The 25,639-nt window shown below is 40.6% G+C and overlaps 1 protein-coding gene across 4 annotated transcripts in view; it reads left to right on the top strand.

Annotated features, from left to right (window-relative positions):
* The first annotated feature begins 9,120 nt into the window (after positions 1-9,120).
* TOP2B (DNA topoisomerase II beta) overlaps positions 9,121-25,639 on the top strand; it is a 61,566-nt gene continuing 45,047 nt past the window's right edge. For all 4 annotated transcript variants that reach the window (XM_064704659.1, XM_064704657.1, XM_064704658.1 and 1 more), the window contains exon 1: positions 9,121-9,497. In XM_064704659.1, the coding sequence (XP_064560729.1) occupies positions 9,435-9,497 (63 nt within the window). In that variant the 5' untranslated portion in view covers positions 9,121-9,434. The remainder of the gene's footprint in view (positions 9,498-25,639) is intronic.

Here is a 25,639-nt window from a genome sequence, read left to right as displayed (position 1 = left end):
TGCTGCAGCTTGTGCTACGTTCCTATGGGTTGGTTCCTGTGCCTGCCTCTATGGCCCATGACTGTGCTCCATCTTTAATCAAAGAGCTGGTGGGGCTCAGGCTTTGCTGTACTTCAGCAACAACCATCAGGAAAGAAACCATTGCTTGCTCTGAATTCTCTTCAATTCTGCACAGCAACTCAAAATTAATACCTTTAATTATTTGGGAGAATGGATTGTTTGATTAGAGAGCTGAGGAAAGCTTTATGATTTGAGAATTAAATGTTGCAAAGAACCATACATATGCAATTATTTCTTAAACTTTAGCTATTCTATGACTTCAAGTAATTTCATTGCGTTTTCAGCCTTTATGCCAGTGTGCTCTTTCATCATCATTACTTATGTCCCAGAGAACTGAGTCCAACATATTGGAGAAATGATAGAAAATGAGCAATTGAAAAAACAACCAGTTAGCAAATCAGTGGAATTCTCATGCATGAGAACTAACAAATGACTTTATAATAATCTAACTGTAAGATGTAAAGTAAAAAAGGAGCTTCCATGCTTTTTATCATGAGTCACAAGAGAAATGATCTCAGTAGAAAAATGTCATGTTTCAGTAGCATGTCCAATGTGTCTCAAAGGGTACAGAACAGAAAAGAATGTGTAATAATATATCTGTCTTTTCCCAAAGAACTAACGTTAGTACTGAAAGTAAAGTATTCCAAAGTAAATGGGATTCTTACATGATTAGTGTCAAATAATTTCAAAACCTGCTAGAAAATACATTGATACATAAACTCCATTTTCTAATTTAAGACAAAGGAAAATGTTGAATGGGATGGAAACTGATACTATGTTGAAATTTCTGGGTAATGTGTATTGCCTTTTCATGGAAACCTGACGAATTCATTGTACTTTTTACCTGGAAATAGAAGAATGTGAGTAGCAGTAAAAACCAAGGTAAAAGGAACCATATTACTTTCAGATAAATTTCAAGAGCTTCAGAGCTTCCCACTCTTCAAAGGCTTTCTGCAATAAAAGTTTCCAGCAGAAGAGCATATGTGGAATAACAAAGCTCAGTAAAAACCAACTAAATGAAAAGGAAGGTGAGTTGTTATTATGGTTCTGTAGCATGATGGTAAAACTTTGACATGAGCTTCCTATGAGGCACAGTACAGGAAATGTATTCTCTCTAGCTGTTATCTAGGAACACGGGGTATCACTAAGTTGTTCCTTGCAAAATTATTTTTAAAAAATGAAGAATGTGATTATAGTATAACAGTTAACAGATCTGTTGCAAAAATAGATATGCTGCCTTTTTTGACACTTAGGTCTGTCAGTAAGATAAAAACATACAGTACCTTTTCTTTGCTTTGTTGTTTGCAAGAAATGAAGGAATATTGTAAAAAAACTGCATTGATGAAAAACATTTTTCTTTACTGTTCTGCAAGTTAAATCCACAGTAGATTTCAAAAAGAAATAGATAAAATAAAGAGGACTACAGCATCCATATTGTTTAGGTTAAAAACCCCCACAGGTATATGTATATCAAAGCAAGTTACTTTTAACACATCCTGTAGATAAAAATTTTTTTCAAGAACATTCAAGTGAATTCACAAATTACTAAAGCACATATATTCAAAGTCATTCAAAAGACTGTTTTCCTTCTCCACAGGTGACAGCTAGGAATCCTAAATCAAAGAAAGAAATGCTGTGAACAGGATGCAGCTTTCTGAGGTGCTTAGAAATGGAAAGATGCTTTTGGAAACCACGCTGGACTGAAGACCTAGACTGAGATTCCTAGATTCTAATAAAAATATGGCTAAGTGCTGGCTAAATGATGCCTAAGCAGTCAAACACATTGTCCTGGCCAGTTCTGAAAGCTGTTGCTGCTGCAACTTCTGCTACCTCTACCAGCAGTGGCTATGGTCATAGTGAGCAAGAAGCATATAAGAACCACTAATCTGGATGATTTTACTTCATCTGAAAACTGAGGTAATGTGTACCTACATTTCTCTAAGAAAAACAGGAGTTCACTAAGGAGCAGGAAAAATCTGCAGAGCTGATTGGAGCAATGTAAGGTATGTAGTGGGAAGAGAATTTAAGCAGTGTTAATTGGGTAAAAATAGAACAGGAGACCATAACCTAAACATAAAATCATATTTAATATGTTGCATTTGGTGCTTTATTTACCCATTCTCCTAGCAAATACAGCAAGACTAAAATGCTAAGCAGAAATACCACTATTGAAAAAAATCATGGAGGACAGCTGCATGGTACTGGGAGAGAAGCATTCAAGACCCAGAAATACCAATGCATTAAAGGATCTAAAGGGATAACAAAAGATTTTTTATGAATTTCTGATCACCTTTGCTTAATAGTAAGAACACCTAAAGAAAATAGAAAAGTGCATGAAGCAGCTAGCAGTGACCATTTTAAAATACTGCTTGCCCAATCACCCAAGCTGTTGAATTACACAACTCCTACTGAAATAAATAGGAACTGCTGCTGCTGAGCCTTGTTATAAATGAGGCCACCTGAGAAACTGTTGAATAGCTGATCTATAACTAGTAATTGTTAGGGAGTTGTAAATTCAGATAATGTTTATCGTTAACTGGGAGGCTGAGTCTTGGCCACATTGTACCTGTTTTGCTATACCCTTTATATTTTTAGTTGAAGCATACATCTTAGTTTTGTAATTACTTTCTCAAAGACTTCTGAAAAATTAATTCTCAAAAGCCTTAGTCTGATGACATAGGTAATCTGAAACAATGCATTTAAGCAAAGAGAATTATTAGTGAACAGGTTACTGGAAAGAATAACAAGTCATCTAGAAAAGAATACTCACAAAACAGTATTATTGTATAAGCTTCCTATTCTAATCTGTCTTGTAATTGTCAGAAGAACATGAAGAACATGGTGAGCGCATGTTCTGTGCTGTGGGCTATAAAAGAATAATTCAGATTTTAGGCCATCTAGTACCAAATCAAAACCACCATGGTCCAGTAATTCAATGCATTACGTCAGTCTAAATTTAAGCTGCCAGTACAAATTTACTCTGAGGGTTTCTTCATTAATTTGTTGGATTGGTATGTGCAAACTGTCTGTCTGTGGTTCTGCTATTCTGTGCCTGACTGGACCCTTCACAGTAATCCCTGACTTTTCTTTTTGTTAGTTACTACTTCTTGTCTTCCCCACTTTTGTGCTCAGGTGTATGGTTAGCTCATGTGTCCCTACCCTTGCCCTCTTTCTGAAGGATGTTCACGGGTCATTCACTCAACTCTCTTGTTGCTCTTTGCCTCAGACATTCATTTGTTCAAGTATTCCAAAACTTGTGGCCTCCTTCTCTTTTTTCCTTTGACCTTAGCATAAACTACATGGGTACACTGGCCACACTTCAGTTACATGTTCTGCCTTGGTGGAGATTGAGCCATCTGCCTCTCTTGGGTCTTTCTTGAGACTTTTCTCTTTTTGGGTTACCACAAGAACCATGCAACTCCCTTCTGAGAAAGGGAATGGAAATGCACACCCTGACCTAGTCATCATTGTTTCTAGTCAAAACTGGTGATACTATGAAGCTGTACAGAAAAGCTTACCCTTTCTATTTCCTCCTCATAATAAGTCAAAACATTATGTGTCGGAGGTGGTTGATTTTAGCTCAAGAGAACAAAGTACCATCTCTTTAGACATTTCCCAGAATAGTGGGCTTTTCTGCTGTCTACATCACTCATCACTTTTCCTCACAGATTCAACATATCCACACATGCCTCGTGTAGAAAAAACTCCTTCACCTTCCTGTCATTCCAGGAATGACTAGACATGACCTTCTGCTATTAGGAAGCAGTCTTGATACTCACTCAAAATCTATAATGGATTTCTGTCTGGGAGACTGGAGAAATATGCTAGTAATGGATACCTTCAATGAGCCAGAAGAGTCTTGCTGGGTAAAAATGAATTGCCACTCACATATCCTTGCCAAAACAGTCTTGTTTGGGTGAACTGCTAGGAAAAAACTTGCATTTTTTAGTCAAAAGAAAATTCTGCTTTGTAAAGAGAGAGCTTCTTTACAGAGGAGCTGGGGTAGAGAGACAGTAAGAAAGGAATACGTGGCTAACATTAGAAAAGTTTCTTAAGGAAAGCCTAGCATGCTTTGCAGTATTCACCCTGAGCTCAAGGGAGTGCCTTTCTGAATGGCATGGCATGCCCAAACATTGCTGGCTGTTTACGTTCTCCACACTGATTAACGATGCCATAACGCAGTTGGTGATTCCAGCCTCCAAATCACAGCAATCTCTTCTCAGCTCAGTATAACTGCTGAGATGGCCACTGCTCTCTCATGTATGTTCAGCACAGACTTTAAAATACATCACCTTCTCCATTCTGTGTTTTTTTCCATTGCTTTTGTCCCTCCAGGCATTTGCATCTTTTCCAACTGCCACCAACTCTTCCAAAAGACTCAGTGTTAATAGCATGGACAGTAATTCTAGTCATGTTGAGAATTCCTCCCAGTCTGGCCAGCTCAGCTTCCCCTGCTTCACCTCTGCATGCGACTTCTCTTGCTGTGTGTGGTGACTGCACAAGGGAGCTTTGTCCTATACAAGGAATTTTGATACAAATATATTTAATTTCTATGACCAGCCTCTGCCAAAGCAACAGCTTTGTTTATGCTGCTCAGTGAAAGTGTGTCACAATTTAAGACTGAGCTGACAGTGAGGAGACTGGGTGGGCTTGGATACTAAAGCCCTTCTAGTCACAGATAAATATTTAAAGTTTACAAGTGACTCAACTTCCCTGTTCTGTGTGAGATACTGCAGCTCAGGCGAGAGGCCAAGCACGTCAGTGCGATGGTCTCTACCCCAGCCTGCCTCTCCTGAGCAGGGAGGTGGTGCCATCCAGGAGGAGCTCAGCCGGGTCAGTGCAGCAGTCCCAGCCATGCAATGGGCAGTCCAGGATGGAGCCCAGGGGTCCCTGGAGCTAACCCTGGGGATTCTGCTGGACCTCTTCCCCAGCAACAACCTGGCAGTAGCATTCACAGCATGCCCCACTTGAGTTTTCCACACCTCTGCCAACAGCACAGCACTTAACTGGTTAGTCACCAGATGAAGAATTGGAGGGTAAACAGAGTTTAAGCCATCCAAACCCTCTGTCAAACTGTCACAAGTGGGACATTGTTTCTGGAGGATTAAGATGGAAATGACCTGATGATTTTCAAGAGACTGGTTGTGGAACAGTCTGGCCCCAGGAACAGCTACTAACAAAAGTGCCATGGATACATCAGGTGTGTCAGTCCTGGGCACAGTTCAGCTGAGAGTGTCGGGCAGTACATTGACAGTGCACACCCACAGAAAACCACTAGTGTGGCCTCTTGCTAACTCAACAAAGGTGTTTGAGATACAATTGTGTAAGAACATGTGACCTGGCTAAATTCATATCATTAGGTGATCCAGCCATGGGTAGACTTCTCTTAAATTCTTTGGAACCGTGGCCTGAAGGTCATACACAATCAACATGGTACAAGTATGTTAGTCACTCTCATGTTGTACTGCCACAACCCTACTCAATAATTTGGTCAATTATTTCAAAATTATGTTAATGGATTATAATGAAATTTAAAAATGCAGTAGAATATGAAAATTATTTTATTGCGAGTGTAGATATTTAATATTAAAATATGCAATGTTTGTTTATATCTCATTACAACTACATGCAATGTGGATTGTATAATGTAATGGGCATCAACTTAGTTTCGTAAATATTTTAGCACAAAATTATGCTTTTTCCTGTATAGTTTGCAGAAAAAGGAGAGCTGTGGTAGGTTATTTAAGTAAGTGCCTGTATCTGAGTATGTTCACAGATTAGATAAATGTACATAGTTTCACAAACAGTCACATTTTTGGCCCTTTAAATCTGAGTCCAGAAAAGCCACATAGAAAGAAAAGGTTTTATTAGATAGTAGTAAACTAGAAGCAGCAAATAGCTTACAACAGATGGGAAGTTTGTACATACCAAGTATAGAAATGCTTAAAGATCATACATATAGCTGTCTTACTGCTAAAATGATTGAACACAAAGTAGTATTACAATAAATATTTTGCTTACTAAAAGCAGTAGTGAAACTGATTTAAGTACATCATTGTTTTGAAAGCCTTGAGGGTACTTCTATTTATGTTATGTTATGGTGTACAACTATGAGGACAAGTAAATCTCCAGTGAATTGAAATAGGACTTTGTGTGTACTATCTCAAGGGGATTATTAATTTAAAATGTCACACAGTAAGTGTGAAGTATTTGACAGGAACTGGTAGTGCATGATTCAGACAGGTTGCATCCAGTAAAGTAATTCCACTCCTATCAAAATGTTATGGCACTTGAATTTGATTCATGCTCAAATCTACTTCTATGTTTGTTTTAACAGGGATCTCTTAAAATGTGAAGAGCAATCTCATTTCACTGCTTCACCTCTGCAGCCCGCAGAGGCAGCTGCTTTTAGTCTCTTGAGAACTTTGTCCCACAATCCTACATGACTAGCAATGCAACCATTCAGCATACACATGTAAGTATTAGGGATAAAACCAACACCAACAATAAGCCAGTGACATGCTGTGCAGCTAGTGTAGCATAGGATGAGAATTAAATAAAATCCAACCTGGACGAAGTAATTTTAAAGACTAAAGAAAATGCTTGAGGGAACATCAGCATTTCCTCATAAATCTGCTCTGTGTGACACAGACTGAACATGTCTGACCATGCACGTTCAAAGGCCAGTAACTGCCAAAAAGAAACTCCCTCTGTCTCTCTCTAATATATATGGAATTGGCTGCCTTCAAGTTAGATTGCTATCTTCTGCTTGGCTCACATTGCAAAAGACACACTTCCCACAGTAAGGGCTGCATATTTTCTAAACAACTGGAGCTCATGAAAACATAGTACACTAATGTTTGGGACTTGCTCTTTTTCTGCTGAATACACTAATGGTCCTCCAGTGATGTAAAAAGCTTTGAATAGATGTATTCCTTCTGTTTCCACTGATCCACACAATATTCATTGCAGCAGTTTGCTGTATATGATTCATTTTAACCAGTCCTACATAAAATTTGAGATTTTGGGGGAAAAAAAATCAACACGGTTCTAATCAGCAAGCTCAAAATTCTGAAGCACTAGGCACAACCCTGCAAGGGTTACCTTGTGGTTCTGCAAGACACACTCTTTATCTTGCCGAAAGTAGAAGAAAACACAGCCTACAGCTCAGAGGTACATGCAGCTGCTGGAAACTAGGCTGCAACAGATAACTTACTGTCCCTTCTGGCAAATGCCATTATTTTCCATAATCCCTATGCAGCACTTAGATATTAGTTTAATAGCTTCCTTAGAAACTGGCAGAGTAAAATTATGCTAAATAAGCAATATTTACTAGAAATTCTTCTGATCCTTCCCTTGAGGCATAATTGAACATTACTACTGACTCCTCAAAAGTGGCTGCTCCATTTCCAATCCCTTTACTCCTTAGGAAAAGCATTTTGCAAAAGGAAAAACCTTTAAATTATTGCTCTTCCTTTGAAATGGTTCCCTGATTTGTCTGCTAGTTCAGATGCAGTGCTCCTACTGATGCCTCCTTTTGAGACTTTACATTCTTAATAATTCAAGGAGTGGAACAGACTGGACTAGGTAGGTCCTTTGCATTTCACACAGCAGAATGAAAATTGCTAATTGAGGAGCTGTGTGTGCTGAAGCATTGTCACAAAATCTGATTATCATATTTAGAGCTACACATGTATAAGTATATATATATTTGGTGCAAAGTATGTAAAACTGTACATATTTTTTGTGCTGATACCTAAAATGGCATGAATTTTGGGCTTTGTACACACCAGTTAGACCTAGGAAGTAGATGTTTTTTGGCCACAGCATTTTTTTCAAAACGGCAAATAGGGTTGTACTACGCAGGGATGCGTGCTGTGTACAGAGCGGGGTGCTGTGCTGTGTGACCTCTATGAGACTTCACACGGCGATGCTCAAATGTAGGATAAAGGTCCGTGAGCTGTCCGAGTTAAAGCGCTCCTCGGGCGATCCCCAGAGCCCAGAAGAGGGCAGTGGATTGTAAACACTCTCCTGCTTGGAGCCCTGGGACTTCCACCTTGCTGGTACCGCCGCAGGTCACAGCGGTGGCAATTGCAGGGACCAGTTTCGGGGCTGGGAGAAAGGGGGCAGCTGCCCGCCGTGCCCCGAACGCCCGGCCCACCTACCGCATCACCTCTTCTCCGCCCCGCATCACAGCATCATCCGCCCGGAGCACCAGGGAAACGGGACAGCCGTGCTCTGCCAGTCCCCACACCAATTCCCCTGTGCGGTCACGGGAAAGGGAAGCATCTCCCTGCCCGGCGTCACAGAGCGGGAAGATGGGCTGAGGGAGCCCGTCGCTGACCCGGCAGCTGAGCGCTGCTTCGCCGAGGTCCCTATCCCGATCCAGCCGCCCCATCCCCGTCCCTATCCCCATCCCCGTCCCTATCCCGATCCAACCGCTCCGCCTCCCCTCGCGCCGCCCCCCGCGCGCGCCGCAGCGCCCCCGTGTGGCCCCTTCGCGCCCTGTTGCCACCCTCGATGACGTCACACGCGGCCTCTCCTTCTGGCTTCTCGGATTGGCCGGTGCCCCGCGCAGCCTTCCCGCCTCCAGCGCGCGATTGGCGGGCTGGCCCGTGATTGGCGGGCAGAAGGCGCCGGGGGGGAGAAGAGGCCCGGGCCGGCTGCGCGGGGAGAAGCGGCCGCGGCGCGGACGCCGAGCGGGGCCGGCGCGGTTATTTATTGTCTACGCGCGGTGTCCCGGCGGCGGCAGCGCTTCGGGGCTTGTGTAGGGGGAGGAGGCGACGGCGGGGGAGCGGTGCCGGGCGCCGGGTGGAAAGAGGAGGGGAAGAAGGAGGGGGCCGGGCCAGCCCCGGGTGTGCGTGTGTGCGGGGGGCGCGGGTCTGCGCGGGAGCGCGCGCGCGCGCGAGGGGCGGGAAGGGAGGGAGTGAACGAGGGAGGGAGGGGACGAGGGAGGCGGGAGGGAGGGGGAGATTTTTTTATTATTAATCTGTTTTCCGGGCCTTTGTGGCTGCGGGGGGGGGGCGGCCCGGGGGTGAGGAGGAGGGCGGGAGGCAGCAGCGCTACGGCGGCGATAGCGGTGGCTGTTGTTGCCGCCGCTGCCGCCGCGAGGCGAAGGGACCGGCCCGTCGTCCCTTTAAACTAGCGAGAGCCGCAGGCCCGGCCGGGCCCTCCCTCCCTCTCGCTGCCTCCTCGCCGGCGGAAGGGGCGCTTTGTGCGGGCCCCTCGGCCGCCCTTCCTCGGTGCCGGAGCTCCGGTGAGGGCGGGAGAGGCGCGAAGGGCGGGCGCGGAGCGGCCCCAGGCGCGGTGTCGGTGCCGGCCCTCGCGGCCGCCTCCGAGCGCCCTCGCCTCGGCTGAGGAGAGACGGGCAGAAAATGGCAAAGTCTGGAGGAGGAGGAGGAGGAGGCGGCGGCGGCAGCGGGGGACTGACTTGGGTGGTAAGTTGTGGGGCTGCATCTTGTTGTTCGTGGGTTTTGCTACTCGTGTTTTGTTGTTATTACTATTATTTCTGTTTGCGTCCCTTGCGTGTGTGGAAAGAGCGCGGGTTGGCTTTGAAAGGAGGGAAGAAGCTGGGGGAAGACGCTGGGGGCTGGCGTGGAAAGCGAAGCGCTGTGGAGCCGCCGCTCTGTGGAGGGCTCCGGGATAGGAGGAGGGAGACTGGGCTTGGAATTGATGCTACAGGAAGGGAGATTTTATGCCTCTGTGGGCTTCTCGGGGTGCTGGGAGCCGTAGGGAAGAGGTCACTCTGTGAGCAAACAGGTGGGAAGCTCCTGGGGGTAGCGGGTGGGTCATCAGGGCTGTCTTGAAGTCGCTGTCCTCCAAAGCGAGATGTGGTGTCTCTGTCTGTCTGTCGTCCCGCCAGAGTTGTGGGTATTGCCTCTTGCTCCTGGGGCAAAGCCTTTGCGGGCTAGCAGAGGGTCTTTGTGTTGATCCCATGTTCTTTGCCAACTGTGTGTGAAGACAATACCTGAAGTTCCCAAGTTTCAGAGACAGGAAGCAGGAGCTGTGTGCTTGCTGTTCCATCTTGGCGCTCAACTTCATCATCCTCCAGAAGTTGTAACTCTGTAGCAGACCCAAGAAGGGGGTGTTTTACTGCCTCTCCTGGATTGGTGGGAAGTATGAAGATTAGAGAAGGTGCTGCTGAAGCTGACTCTAGAATTGGTGAATCCTTTTGAGCCTCCTTCTAGTCCTTTGAGAGCTCGCAGTGCTGAGGTGCTGCCCTGGTCAGCAGTAAGAGCGGATGCTCTCGGGTTTTGGTGAGACCTAAGAGGAAGGAGGAGCAAAGGTGACCCGGAGGGCTCTGGTTCAGCCAATCGTAACTCCCCCGCCTTTCCCTTGCTCGGCATAGAGGGGTAACTTCTTTAATGTTTAAGCAGAAGACACTAGATCTTGATGGACAGGTATCTTTGGTCAGACACATGTGCTTTACAGAGGTGGGAACTTTTAACGAGTCCTGTTAAACAGAATAACAGCAAACTTGTTCTTGTGTCCCTCTACATCTTGGAGCTGTTGAAAATGAAGTATTATTGGAGTGAACAAATCCTGTGTGTTCTGATGGTGGACTATATCCATGGATCTAATTACTGCAATTTATGTTGGTAATTCTCTTTAATTTCAAAAAGCTGGAAGCATGGAAAGGTATATTTAAAAAAATGTGCAAGTTTCTGGGTGTGCCACTTGAAATCACACAGTTTAGCCATGGGAACATGTCTAAGTTGAGAAGCTGTTCTCCTTTCTTTTCACAGTACTTTGCAATCTTTGTCAACTGTGGTCTTTGGATGGCTCTTTAGAATTAAGATTTTACCATCTAGGTTTGACCAAGTAATTGAAAGTTTTACAGCTCATACAGAAAACTGCAGAATGAAGTGTGAAAATTACTGAATAGGCATTTTTATTGAAACATGTTCTTAAATGTAATGGGGTTGAAATTATGGTGAGTCAACAGTTTCCTACAACTGGAAATGATCAAACTTTTCATTCTCTAAAAGCAGTAAAAGTTAAAAGTGTTTTTGTCAACTCAAGATTAGTTGTAGGAAAATAATTGGATTTTAGTTGAAACTGTTCATTTATTTTTTTAGAAAACAGTGGGACATTCTTTCTTTCTCTCATGTGCATTTTAAATGGTGAAGGTAGGCTTTCTAAGCCAGCTCCATGTCAGCTGTAGAACACTGGCAGGCAAAAGAACAATATTGTTGTAGCACTGAATTGAATGGGGCCACAACCTGTATGCCAGGCTGAAAAACCCTTGGTTTAGGTGGTGGTTCATTTATAGACGATCATATGCTGTCCTTGAGGAGGGTGAGAGGGACAGAGGTAGGGACAGAGTAGTTTCAGCTGTCTGGCTTTAATCTGCTTGCAATGTATCTGCTGGATATGCAACCACTTGCCGTTCAGTTGTCGGTCGTTTTGAAACTACCTTGATTTTTTCAGAATTCTTGCCAGTGTGTTGAAACCACCAGGATGTTTCTCTGTCTGAGTAATGTATTCTCTGTAGTTTGTGGTTTCTTAATAAGACCACGAGTTAAACAACTGAAGGGTAACAGAAGAAAGTCTGGCCCTAAAGATGAGGAATCATTTAAAACTTGGTGGGATGTTAATTTGTGTTTCAAACTAGCAGATCCTGTATACATAACGTAGTTGCTGACATTTTAGTAAAGAGTTGCATGTGCAACTTCAGCTTTGGGTGTGATTCAAAGAGCATGCTTGTAGGTAGGAAAGAGTTACATGCAGTTGTGAAAAAGGAAAGATACTTCCAATAACAGACAATTTACCCTAGAGTGAATTTCATAATGAGACATCATACAAGCATCAGGTGATGCCTAATTTTACTTTTAAAAGAAAGAAGAATTAAATGTTCATGGAAACAAACAGCAAGTCATCTGTGTTTTCAGCTGTAACAGGATTTGAAGAAATGTACCTAGTTAGGCACAATTACCAATGATGGCAACACATGAGAGTACAAAAACTAACATGTGTACTGGGAACTAATCTAGCATTATTTAACTGGAGACATACCAAGATAATCTCTGATTTATAAAATGTACTTGCTTGGTTTTTTAATAGCTCATTTTTTCCTTGGTCTGGTTGATGATTTTCTGAAATCGACTTGCAGCTCTGCACTCTGATAGTTGGTAGGAGGTGGAGTTTTAACAGTGTGACGTAAATTACTTTTGGTGGGTGATCTCCAAGTGTCACTCCCAAAAGTGCTAAGTTGTATTAAGAGTTAACTAACTCTTAAAAACTTAACTCTTAAGAGTTAACAAAGCGTAGATTTGTAACTAGGAGAGTTTTCATTTGTGAAATGTAATGGCATTTTCTAATACTAGAAAAACTTACTGTGGACAAAAGAAATAATTCTTCAGCCTCTGTGTGTGTTTAGGAACTACAGAAAATTAATTGTAATGGCGCAGTAATAGTACCTTATTTGTTTTTATAAATATGCCTTTTATAGTGAAGGTGAAGTCATTGTAAGTAACACTTTGAAGTGCATTGGTTGTGCATTGCCCACAAAACTGAGTATTTCAAACAAGCAACATTTAATCACTTAATTCTGTCAGTGTTTGCAAGACTTTTTCCTCGACCCTAAGAGCTATATGAGCCTGATAAATGGAAGCTGAGAGTGCTGATAAAAATTTAGGACTTTGGACACTACTTCCACTTTCCTGTCCTTGGTGAAAGGGACAGGTTTTGACTCTAGGAAATGCTAGCTTAAAGTGAATATATGCTGAGTATTCATGTGACTTCTCTTTTAAAAAAATGTCATTAGTATCTGCTCTTTAGATGGAGTGGAATGGAAATAATGTATATTATTAGTAGGTGGAAATGTATATTTTTGGGTTATACTTCTTTGAATGAATACAGTAGCTGTATATTGGTAAGTGAAAAGAAGCAGCCTTTCAAATAATCTAAATTCACATATAAGCATCTTGCAGAAGATTCAGAATTTACCTTAAAAATAAGGTAGTTTTATCGTAATACTGTCATTTTTTTAAATATGAAGAGTGAATGTAATTGATAAGATAGTAGGCTCAATATATTTTTTTTTAAAAAGCACCAACAAATAAAGCCCAGCCTAATCCTATTAAAGGGATCTTGTTTTTCTTTTATTGTTTCATTTGAAATCAAATACATTGAACTTAATGAAGGGATGACTTTTAATTTGATTTGGCTTTTAATGTGTTCTGAGAGGGTTAAAACAAGTGCTCCTCTTGAATGATGTCCCATAACTTCTAGTGATGTGCCATAACTCACCGCTTATGGCTTCTGCACTGGGTGGTTTTTAACTTTATGGGTAGGTTTTTGCATCTGAAATCTGGCCTGGATCTCTGCTGCCCCGAGGATCTGCCCATCACTGCTCCACCGAACTTTGACCATTCCTCTGGTTTGGGAGCAAGGCAGGAATTCCCTCCTTGTGCCCATGCAGTGCTTGGAGGGAGGTGCTGGGCTGGGGCAGCTGCCCAGGAGCTGCATTGGGTTACTGCTCTGTCAGGGTTCTGCCTGCCTCAGGTGCAAACAGCTGGCTGTTTATATGGTCAGCAACATGAACAAATCCTAATGAACTCTTCTGGTTTTAGAAATAAGCATACTGTCCTAGTGGTGAACCAAGGGTAAATGGCCCTTTGTCCTTTTTATTGCTGTTCATTACTACGCTGTTCATTTCAAAGGAAGAGGAGGCGGCTGAAGTTCCTGCTCCTGGGTCCTTTAGAGACCTCTTTAGTTGCCTCTCCAGACCCAGGTTAGAGCTCAGAATTAGCTTTCTGTTCTTTCCATTCCTTTATCTGGATCAGGCCTTCTGTTTCTCCGCTGGCTGCAGCTGGGCCAGGGCGCAGTTGTCACATATGTAACACTTGTTACGTGTGCTGTTAGCCTGTCTTATCTTTCCTCTGCTACGCTGTGGTGTCTGCAGAGCAGGCGGGGCGTGGGGAAAACTCTGCTGTTGTTGCCAAGCCTTGTTTCAGTGCTCTTCTCTTCCTTAATATGAGTGCCCGTCTTTTGCTATTCTAGTGACCAGAGAACAGGGAGGTTTCTTCTCCTGTGTGTCCTTACCCTCCCTCCCCCTCCTTTTTTTCACATTTATACAATGAAAGGAAGGTCAGACTGAAATGCTTGCCCCAATTTATTGATAATAATATTTACTTTTACTAAACAGAATGTGTTTTGTAGGCTTTGAGCTATATGGTTATATCCAACAGTCGAGGGGAAGCAGCATTCCCTCCTGGTCCTGTAGTATTTCTGATTCTGCTGCCCTTAAGGAGGCAGTGCTGTGAAGAGATGTCATGACTTCCCTGGGTATTCCAGCACCAGAGGGAAATGTTTGTGGCTCACTCGGGTGAGTCAGACACAATAGTTCTGAAGAGGGATTCCTCAGGTGTTTTGGTTTGCCTAGCAAAAAAAAAAAGTGGTTGCTTCTCATTCTCTACCCTCCACACCAGCATTCATTAAATACTTTTGTTGTCCAGTCTTCTCCTGGTCAGAGTGCTGAATAATGCAGGATCAGAGAAGTGGTAGAGGTGCTATCAGGTGGAGGCTTGCTGCAGGAACAGGATCAGGGCCACATGTTTAACAGCAGCTGAGGCCATCCCACAGCTCTCAGGACGTGCCTCTGCACCCTCTGTATTCCAGGCTGGGAGGAATCCTTCTTCTGCCATAGGTGAAAGAGTGAGGGGGGCATAGGAGTGGGGAGCTCAATTGTAACCAAGTCTAGGAAGGGATGTATATCTCAGGGTTTGGGGAGGAATTGATTTTAGAAGGTTTGTGGGCAGTTACTTTAGGTGTTCAGGGAGGAAAGGTGTACATTTGAGCACATGCCCTCTGTTAATATTTGACCTGTGAGACCTGTGTGTGTGTACATTTAATTTCTAAGACGCCTGTGGCTGTATGTACCTTGTGCTAGTAAGTAAGGAATTACTTTATTTGGATAGATAATGTAACCTTTTCAAATAAAAGAACATACAAGTAGTCTAAGATAGACACCTTATGTCTGAAAAAATTACTCACTAAATTTAGTATTTCATTTGCATTGACTTGATTTTGCTTGTAGTAGGTTTTTACCTTACATCTAAACTGTCTTGTGTGTCTATGTGCAAAGGCAGTCTGCAAATGCATGTTTATGTTTCAATTAATGAAAAGCAGCACATGTGATTTGTAGCTGATGGATGGGAGTGATTCCATCCCCTGGGAGTGAGATTTTAATATATATATATATATAATACATTATATATGGAAAACTTAAGAATGAAAACTGTTACAGAAAACTTAATTCTCATTTAAAACAGGAAATTTCTTGCAAGCCACCCACAGTGAAAATATTTTTCTGCATTAAATAGGTGCTTTGTAAATGTTTTCAAAAGCAGATTGGGAAAAAGAATACATAGTTCTATATGTGTATAACTGTGTGAAGAAGTTTCTTTTGAAAATTGCATGCTTGGAAACATAGTGGTGGCTTCTTGAGTACTTGTACTGGAACACAAGTACTTTGGAAGAATGTTTTTTAAGGCTATTATTCCACATTTAAACTAAATTCTAAATCAAGGCATGTAAAATGTTATTATGTAACTTTGAAAATAAATACTAAAATTTGAATTATCTTTTAATTTCTAGTGATAAAAACAAGGTGTCAAAGATCCAAGATCAAACGCCAAATATTTGTGTTGCAAATATAGAAGAAAACTGTTTCTCATAAGTGAAGTGATAAACCAGCTCTAAGTAATTTTTATTCAAAAGTGTTTCCTACCTGTATTCTTCTGGTATTTCAGTAAAGAGTTTCAAAAGTTTGTTGTGAAAAGCAGGAAAATATTCCTCCCCTCCTTGACAAGTGAGCATCAGATCTGCTATTTTTAAAATTTCACCATGATTGCAAATGCTTTTACTCTTATGAACTAAGTCTTTTTATGTTGTGTTTTGAAGTGAGTTAACTTATTCTATGATATCAGCTCATCTAGTTTCATTTAATAAAGCTATTTTAATATCCTGTCTGTGTCTCAATGCAATTCCAATTTACATAGAAATACAGTTTGCCACTGAAAGTAAGCTACTACTGCTATTTTTTTTTATTTTGTGAAAGTGATAAATCTGTGTATTTGTTACACTATGCACATATAGCAATTTTAGTGGTTTTTTTCAGCAAGTAAGCAAAACAGGAGTTAGCCAAGTTAGCGTAAAATCTGTGTGACCTAGAACATGTTTGAAAGGTTCAGACCTAAACATCAGCTCTACATTTTCCTTTGGACATAATTTAAAAAGCTACCTTAAAGGGGAAAAAAAAGAAATATGTAAGAAAGGATTTAAATGCTTAATCTACGTTTTTTTTCTTGATTTGTGAAGTAGAATTACAGTTGAAATATAAAGAGTCCTCCTCTCATGGATACCACATCTTGATTTATTTTTGCTCTTTTTTACTCAATGAGTGGGCCTAGTTCGTCTTGGGTTTCCTGTTCCTTCTTCAGATATTGGAAACTTATGAGAAGAGCAAATGTATTAAAAACTGGGCAAATGTCTACCTTAGTGAGGTGCCAAGAACTCACACCGTCTTTCTCAATCTCTGAAGGAATCTTTAAGGAGAGAGCAAGAAATAATACTTTCTTGTCATGACAAAGTACAGGGGCCATAAGATAACACTGAGAAGTTATTTTCCTATAAATCAAAGGAAGCTGAGATAAAGTAGAGGAAAACAACAACAATAATAATAAAAAAAAGCTCTTGCAACCCGATAACTTGATATGTAGTATTTCCATAAGAACAGTTAGAATTCTGGGTCATCCCCTAAGCAGGGCATCTTTACTTATGAGAAATGGGCAGTGTGAGCTTCAGTGGAGATATTTCCAGCTGTGTAATCCGTGGTAGCTCTGGGCTATTTGGAGTTTTTAGGGATGATAGTGTAGTAGTGTGTGAGCATTTCAGTCCTGTGTTTTATTCTCCAGTTGTGTGCCATGATATGAAGGTACAAGAGTGGCAGAGTGTCTGGGGAAAAATAACTTTGTCTCAGTCCAGCTGATACAGAGAGTTCTGCTGCCTGAAGTCATGCAGGCTGTTACTCCATGTGTCAGCACCGAGCTTTTTGTTGGCTGAGGTAGTGGTTTTTGTCATACTCTGTTTAGTGATCCTAACTTAGGGTTTTCCACCACTGCTGTGTTACAGCATCATCATGAAAACTTTGAGGTGTCATGTCACAATCTTGGAGTAAAAGGGAGCCAAGCTGCTTGGGGGAGAGCAGTTGCAAGAAGTGAGGCAGTTATTCTTTTTTGGTATTAGGTAGATCCAGAAGAGGTTTTTTTTAAACTCTCAAATAGGAGACTGTACAAGCATGTGAGAAATTGGCTGGAGGAAGAGGAAGAAGCTCCTTACTGGTTTGATGGTGGAGACAGAGGCAGACGCTCCAGATGCTTGGGAGAAAACAAACCTACAGTTGTATCGTGTTAACCTGCACTTCCTGATACTAGTTAAATCATTCAGAATATGCCATGTAGACTTTCTTCTTTGCTAGCTGAGTGATAAACATGCACGTCAGGTAACAGAAAGGTGATGAAAATGCAAAACAACTTAAAAATTAATCTCAACATATATTTGAAGTTATGAGTCTTTTTTTATATGGTACCTTTTATGGAGAGGTTGATTCTTCTGCCTGCCAAGACGCAATTCTTAAATAGCAAATTAAAGGGTAGAGTTTTGATGATCTTCAAGATTGTCAGCACTTTTAATGAACAATCCTGAAAGACTTTTCCTAATGACTTCTGTAGGAATGTTGTGGGAGGGTGAGTGGCTGAGGAAGAGAGGGGAGTTTTGGAACAGCATTAAGGGTTTATTGACTCATTGATGCATCTGTTTTCCTCCTTCTAAATTGCTGTCAATGTCTGGAAAACCAACCCTCTGTTCCTTTCTCATGGAATTTACTACAGGAGTGAGACTAGAATTTGTAGTATATTTATGAGGCTCATAAAATGTTTCAAGGCTTGTAAAGTCTCCAGAGGAGGAGTAGATGTTGCATAGTAGGAGCTGAGCAATTAAATTCAAGCAACTTTTTTTTAAGGAACACTGGATTCGTATTTATTTTAATGTAGCAGAAAAAAATAGATTTTAAAACTAGAGAATATCAGAAAATGTGGCTGTCTTACCATAGGTGCTTCTAATTATAAAAAAGTAGCTTTTAGTGTGGACCAAATGTAATATGGGGTATGAATGTGTAGAGTTTGTTCAATGTTTGAGATAGATCTTTTAAAGGAAAGAAGCTCATTAATTTTCATTTATGTGGTGCCTTGTTTTAAGGTAAATATGTTGCTGTTGCTTTTCTGTGGAAGGTTCCAGGGAGGAGACTTCTAATAGTTTCTACTGATCATATTGCATTCCATTTTAGGGCACCATGTGTATTAAAAGTGTGAAAAACCCATGTATGACAGTCAAGGTGTTTTAGTATTTCAATGCAAGGTACACAGGCAAATAACATAAAGGTATCTTATTATAAACAAATTCTAATATATTGATAGCTGTTACATTTGTGAGACTCTAAGAATTTGCTTCTCTTGTTCAGCAGAGGATTGCTTCCCACTGAAGAGTGCAGCTGGATCAGTAACTTCTGAATGATTTTTGGGCTATTACTGATGTAGTGTGAGTGGTAGTCCAGAGCCTAATCAGAAAACCTGGGTTTGGGGTGCTCTGCAGAATGAAATCTTCATGTATGCCAGTTAACATGAGCTCAAAAACTGCCCTGTTGGATTTGTTCTCTCCAGGTGCTGTCTTGCAGCATGAACATCTTGAATGTTGCCTTAGTCCTGCCCAAAGTTTTTTCTAAAGTTTGTTTGTTAATAATGAAGATAAGTCAGCAGGGAAAAAAATACCTTGCAGTATGGTATGGGTCAAGCTGGCCATAGGACCCAGAGCATCTGAAAGAAAATATCACAGTGCTGAAGTGATACCTGACATACAGCCTGTGTGGGTTTCAATGATTTTGTTTTTCAGAAACAAAAATCTGTCAGGTTGGGGCAAGTAATCCTTGCAATTGGGAAATGGAAATGTGCTGGGAGTCTGGAATACTCTCACAGTGCTAAACTAGTCATGCAGTAAAGCCTTAGGAAAAGGTCAAGGATGTGGGAAACAATGAGTTATAAAGAGGTGCAGCCAGATACTGATAACCTGAAGTTCAGATGTCAGAACATCAAACTTTTTGATTTCTTGGCTAGTGGAGGGCTTATGTGTGAGCTGGCTGGTGAAACAGTGAACCAAACAGATTTGGGGATTCTGTCATCAAACAGCTTCAGCCAGTGGTTCCAAAGACCACTGTTACCAGAATCTGTGAGAAAACAGCCATAAAGTCTTAAAGTATAATATTAATAAATTCCTTTTTGTGTTAAAGTGGGTTTTTTGCTTGTCTCTGAATTTTAGCTGGAAATAAGAAATTCTTAGAAGATTAATTTCTTACCAGATCATCCATGATGTACTTTTTGATACCATGTGAGCAGTAAAATGTTTAGTATTGGAATAGAACTTGTCAGTGGATAGACAACTAAAAAATTTCAGACCAACAGAAAAATCTAGCAATAAAATTCAATTTCATTGTCATCATTCAAGGGCAGATGTTAGACACCTGCTTTTAAAGAATATAGTAAGGATCAGGATCTGAATGTATTGCAGGTTGTGTAGAAGCCTGTGCCGAATAAAGCATGACTGTTGCTGTACTAACTTAATATGACTGAAAATGAATTATTATTTAAAACAATATACTTCATTTTCTGGTCAGAAGTAATTACAGTGAGCATACATATTTGCACAACGGTGTTATTCTTCAAAAAGAATGGAGACAGAAAATCCCTAAATTTTTATTTAAATCTTGTGTGCCTCTATGTTGCGTATCAATAATCCTGAAATAAAAATGATGCTACTTTTATGGTGTTTAGATATTTACTAGGAAGATGAAGCTCTGTAATTCCAAGAGTGTCATTCCATCATGCAGCTAAGCAATCTAGCAATACCTGTTGAAAAGTGTGGGGTTTTTTTAAACATCCATAGCTGTGTGTTTCTGCTTTTTTCCTTGCACCACTAACTTGTCTGATTCTCTAGCAAGCTTGTTCAGAAAAGTGAGCTAGTGGACAGCTGGTTGCTTCTGCATGATGAAAAATGGGGAGAAGCTCTGTTTGCTCCCTGAACCAGATTGTTGGGAGGTGGATTTGATTTCACTATAAGGAAGAGAGGAGGGAAGAAAGAAGGAATTTTGCCCTTTTGGCAGCAATTAATAGTTTTGGTTTTTCTAACAGGGAGATCTGACCATTCTGAAGCTGTTCCATAACTGGATCATCATCACTCAATTCCATGTAATGTGATGTTTTCAGAGTCCAGAGCGAAGTGTCAGAATGAGGGAAAAAATAAATTAAAAATTAGGAATTTAAAGTGAACAGATGGATTAGTATCACTGGTGAGACTAGTTCTGGGTGAATTCTCTGGAAATTATCAGTTTTGGGAAGGATGTGATAGAGAGACTTAGTTCATGTCACTAATGGTATGCGACAGACTATGGAAGTTTGCTATGGTAGAAGGGAACTGTTACTTTTGTGTGTTTTCATCTTGGCAGGAGAGCCCAACCATTTGTTAAACACAGCAGGAGAGTGGTTTATTTTGAAACTCCCTCCAGTTTTGTTTGCATGGTGGGAGGTATTCTCAGCCAGAGTTTTCTTTGGGAAGATTGCAAAATATTTAGGTAAAATTGTATTCCTTGTCAGTTTTTCTGGGGCTAGAAGAGTCCATTATGATCCAGTACGACACACTACAATAAAGAAGAGCATGTTATCTATAGAATTCCCTAGTAATTATCATAAGGCACTTATACACTTTTTTTTTTGTAGATACAGCATATCCCTCAGAAGAGGTAGTTTTGTTTTGAACTGTAATCTGTGGATTTCATTACTTAATTAACCTCCCAAGGTTTTACAGCTTAATTACACTCAAAATTTGCTGTCTTGTCCCACTAAATGTGCTTATCCTACACTTTATTTAAGGAAATGTAGGGCACATGGCATGTACTTTTCTAAATTGTTATGTCCCAGGGCTGCATTTGCCTATTGAGGAGCATGTATCAGGAGTATTCATTATATGGAGTAGTTTTATGAGTTTAAGGCAGAAAAGACAAAGCCAAAGGGAAGGAAACTTCTTGTTCACCTACATATTCTCTTCTAGGCTCATTTGTGCTTGTCTGCTAATGTAGGAAATAAGCCCTTTTCTTGCCACCTAATAGGGAAAAGATGGAATGGGCAGACTAAAGAAAAATGGTTTGTTGGTGTTGTTGTGTGGAGATATTTTGCAGTGGAGGAGGCTATGACAGTGACCAATACAAAATTAAGTTTGGGTAAGTGGGGAGAGTCATTAATGTTAACATTTTTCAGGTTTTTCAACTTTCTGTGTTGTGGAATTAATCTACTTAAATAAGAGTAAAGTCTTCACTTAAAGTAAGGAGTCAAAGCAAGGATGTATATTTCAGCTATGGCAAGATGGAAACTGATGATGAAACCTGCCTTCTTTGTTGTAGCGTTATATGTTACTGTGTCTTGAGATAGGAATAGCTTTTCTCTGGTGCTGCCAAACTCTCGAGATCAGTGTGTATTAAGCTTCAGCTGTATTAATTACAGCTGTTTGCAGCATAAGTAACCAAACTCAGCATGGTGGCTCAAAACACAAAGATTGCATGACCTGGTGTTCATTACAAAAAAGCAATAAAAATCTCTAACTTAATATGGATGTCATGCATGCCTTATTATACACAGAAATGTCAATGGGTAAGAGCACAACATGAGAAAAAAAAAAAGGCAAAATATGAAGAAAGAAGATGCCAGAGCAGGATATGTGAGTTCATGGGTTGAAGGTAGACAGTAAAAGCCTTGTTGCCAAACTTGTCTATCAGCAGCTACTTGGGTTCTGGCTGTGGAGATCACCAAAGGAAAGAATGACTGCCCCTTTCACACAGTACTAGATACATTCATGGCCAAAACACCTTCAAAAGGGAAGCTCTGCAGACATTTCAGTCATCCTGGGCAAAGCAGTTGCCACAATAAGACCTGGTTGTGACAGCATGCACGATAGTGGTGATGTGGTAACTCGTGCAGCAGTTGCTGTCACCTGAGAATTGGGGTTTTTCTGTCCAGTTGTCACTATGCTGTGTTTTAGAGCAATGTAGGAAGCTGCCACCATCAGAGGTCACTGTATAAAGTTTGACTGCATGTCTTTGAAAGAGGATGAATGGTGTAATGGATTGTAGCTTTCCAAACTACTTAAGCATGGCTGTCGTGCTGACTTACCCATATGTGTGTATTTGTCATCAGTCTGGAGGGTTAGAAACTCCACAGGGTTAGTAAGAATTTGTAAAGTCTTGGATGTCACAAGAGCGTTGCAAAAGTCATACACTGTGTCTAAAAAATAATAAAAATAATAAAAAAAAGAGGCAACATTAAAATTACAAAACAGACCTTGAACATTGGGTAACCTGTAAGCAAACAAGCAAAAAGCAGTCTTACTGTGAAGCAGAAGACTTGAGCCCTTTGTGACACTTGGTTAATTCTCTTTAGGGGTTTTGTCATGAAACAACAGCCGATGCTGTTTTGAGAAGTGTTATTGAAGCTTTAACAATATGAAGATCTTTCGTACAGGACAGAATACAAAAGGCATTCTTGAGACAGTTCCAAAATATACAGCAGAGATTGTCAGTTAAACAGTGCTGTGGTTAAGGGCTTGCCCAGTTTAAAACAAAAAAAGAAAGGCGGGGGAGGACTTTCCTGTTGGATTTATTTGTATTTTAAGTAGTAGAAATTCAGAAGTTGAAAGCACTTAAATTTTATTTTGCTTTTTTATCAAGGAACACAAAATGTGAGGACTGTGGAGGATATTTGTGTCCATAGATCTCTATCCTCTGGTGATGAAGTTTTTATCTTCTTTGGAATGAGTTCTAAGTATCACTTGAACGCTAAAAATGTCCATTTGAGATGGAGATAAAGGTATTCAGAATTGTTTTTCTGGGTACAGCACAGCCCAAAATGCTTGGCCCAGAAAACTGCAGTTCTGTGGACTTCTGATCCATGCATACCTGCATAATTACATTCATTTGCAGAGTTGAATACTTTTGGCCTTTTGCTTTTATGCTTGTGTTTGAATAGCGTGTTAAATAAGTTCTGAATGCTTATAACACAAAAAACAGGGTTTTTTTTACCATGCAGAATATGTATGATTCTTGAAGTATTGTATGAATAAAATCCTACATCATGAATAAAATCTGTCCTTCTCTATGACAATGAAATGAACATTTAAGCTTTGTGATGTCTTAATAAAAACTATAGCATTTAAGTTCGTTCAAGTTTTTGAAGACTAGTTTTTTCCTTTTCTTTTTAATCATTGAGCGGAAAGAAAATATGTTCTGCTGATCCTTTGTGTGATTTCTCTCCCTTCTTAAATCATACATTGTCATGTTCCAATGAGTGTGTTATAAACAATGGACATAGGTGTCCCAGGGAGTAGAGTAGCAGAGGATCCTTACTAGTGCTGTCCTACAGCAAACCTCAGGTGTCCCCAAGAAGGGACACACTTCTGCAGAGCTAGCTCTTTTTGGGCAGTAGAGTTTTTTTAGCTGTGTCCTCCCTTGTCTGTCAACATGACAACAATTTGAAAGTAGCATCTCAACAGAAGATAGAGTTTGGATACTCTGTATTTATTACTGATAAATTGGAAAGTATAAACTCCTCTAAGCTGTCAGTAAGACTTTCACTGGAAAGCAAAAATGCATTTCCTAGCATTGTATTAGAGGAAATAGCTTGTAGGATCCCTTCCCAATATTCTATTCTGTAATAATTATTCCCAATCTAGAGCTTCTCAGTCACAATCAAATGGACTTTTGCTAATATTCTGGCTCTTACTCTACTTGTCCCATAGCATTTTTGCTATTGGAGGTAGGAAAATTGTAGCCTAAATTTTTAGACTAAGGTTTAAGTTCTCACTTTGTGTTAATGTGTTTGCTGAGTTGTGATGCATGGTTAGATCCCAGTCCTCACACACTGGATAAGCAGAAGCATTTTGGAGAGCTGTCTCAGAACAGTCCTGAGAATATAATACTGATACACATGTCAGCTGAAGAACTATCATGTGGTAACTGCCTATCACAAACTTCCCTGACTGTAAAAACTTCTTTTTGCCTAAGAATTGGGAGCAAATGGAACAGTTCTGTTTGAATGAGATTTTAATGGTCTTTCCACCTGGAATTCTTTTGCATTCTATATCAGTTACATCTCCTCTCTTATATTTTTTCCAACACTTATTTAATCTGAGAAATATTACATTATTTTCTTGCTAGTCACTGGTCTCTTCAGAACAAGTGAACATGGTAAAACCGTGTTAACAGACCTGTGGGACCAGTAAGTGAGCTAAGGGTAACTCCTATGAGATATGATGTCAAAGATGGTAATAAAATAAAAAAATATTTATATACATGTACAGTGAAACTCATTGGAAGCCTGGACATCATTCACAGAGCTACTTCAATGAAAAAAAAAATATGTTGCAACTATTGGCAATGCTTCTGTAGTAACAATTCTTATTCCTCGTATTCCATGTATCAGTTTAATGCATCTATTTGCAAAGTTCTGTTCCTTTCCTGCTTGCTTAGTTGATCCACAGCTAATATTTTGAGAGTGGTGGTGGCAGGGTTATCACAGTTTACAACCAAATAACTATGAAGGCTAAATTAACTTGGATATCAAAGCCCTCTAATCACCCATGTGATTTTGCAACTTCCCTGTTTGGCAGAAAATGAGATAGACTCCAAAAGAATAGTCATGAGAGCTAGTGCTGTGGTTCCAACTCTGCTGTGTGTAATCCTGGTGCCAGATTGTGAGGTTCCATGGGTTTTTCCCCTTTTCCTCTGGAGATACAGGAGTAGGTAATAGAGAATTTTGTTCTCATTTGGCATATTGAGGTTTACTCGTGGCCAAATAATTGGTTGTTGTCATCACTGTTGCACACAATCTGCCCCTCAAAGTTCTGAAAGTGTGCTTCCTAGAATTTCCATAAATAAACTACAAAAATATGATCTCTAAATCTGGAGGAGAAAGGTGATTTCTCATGTTATGAATAGAAATAAATGCTTTATTCTTGTGCTGGCTGGGCTGGGAGGGGGGTGGTGGAGAGGCATCAAAGCCTGAGTACTAGAAGCTGGAGAAGATAAATGAGATTAATATGTGGAGAATTGTGTGCATAGGTTGGTGTTTGGCCTTTTTGATTCTGCTGAAGTTGTTAGTGTGAGTTCAGTATCCTTTGCTCCTTTTTTCCAAAGGATTTATGTGCTTTCTTGCTCTTTGCTTTCAGTGCTATCTGAGGCTGCAACAAAAGCTAGATCAAGGGAGAAGTGATTGCACTTCCTTTTGGCCACAAAATTTACAGGAGGACTGGTTAATTGAAGGTTGGAGTTTAGCCTGTATTTACTTTATATAGACACATACTGGAAACAGATGAATGAGAGGGAGAACATTTGCCCCAGTGGCAAGTGGGTTTTGCCCTCATTATTTGTCTGGTGATGGTTTCTACTGGTCATGTAACACCGACTTCAGAGCTGATAAAGCTC

This window comes from Zonotrichia leucophrys, chromosome 2 (assembly GCF_028769735.1).
Source record: "Zonotrichia leucophrys gambelii isolate GWCS_2022_RI chromosome 2, RI_Zleu_2.0, whole genome shotgun sequence".
Classification (NCBI taxonomy): Eukaryota; Metazoa; Chordata; class Aves; order Passeriformes; family Passerellidae; genus Zonotrichia; species Zonotrichia leucophrys.
The sequence above is the reverse complement of the archived record's forward strand: the minus strand, read 5'-3'. Positions and strand labels throughout refer to the sequence as shown.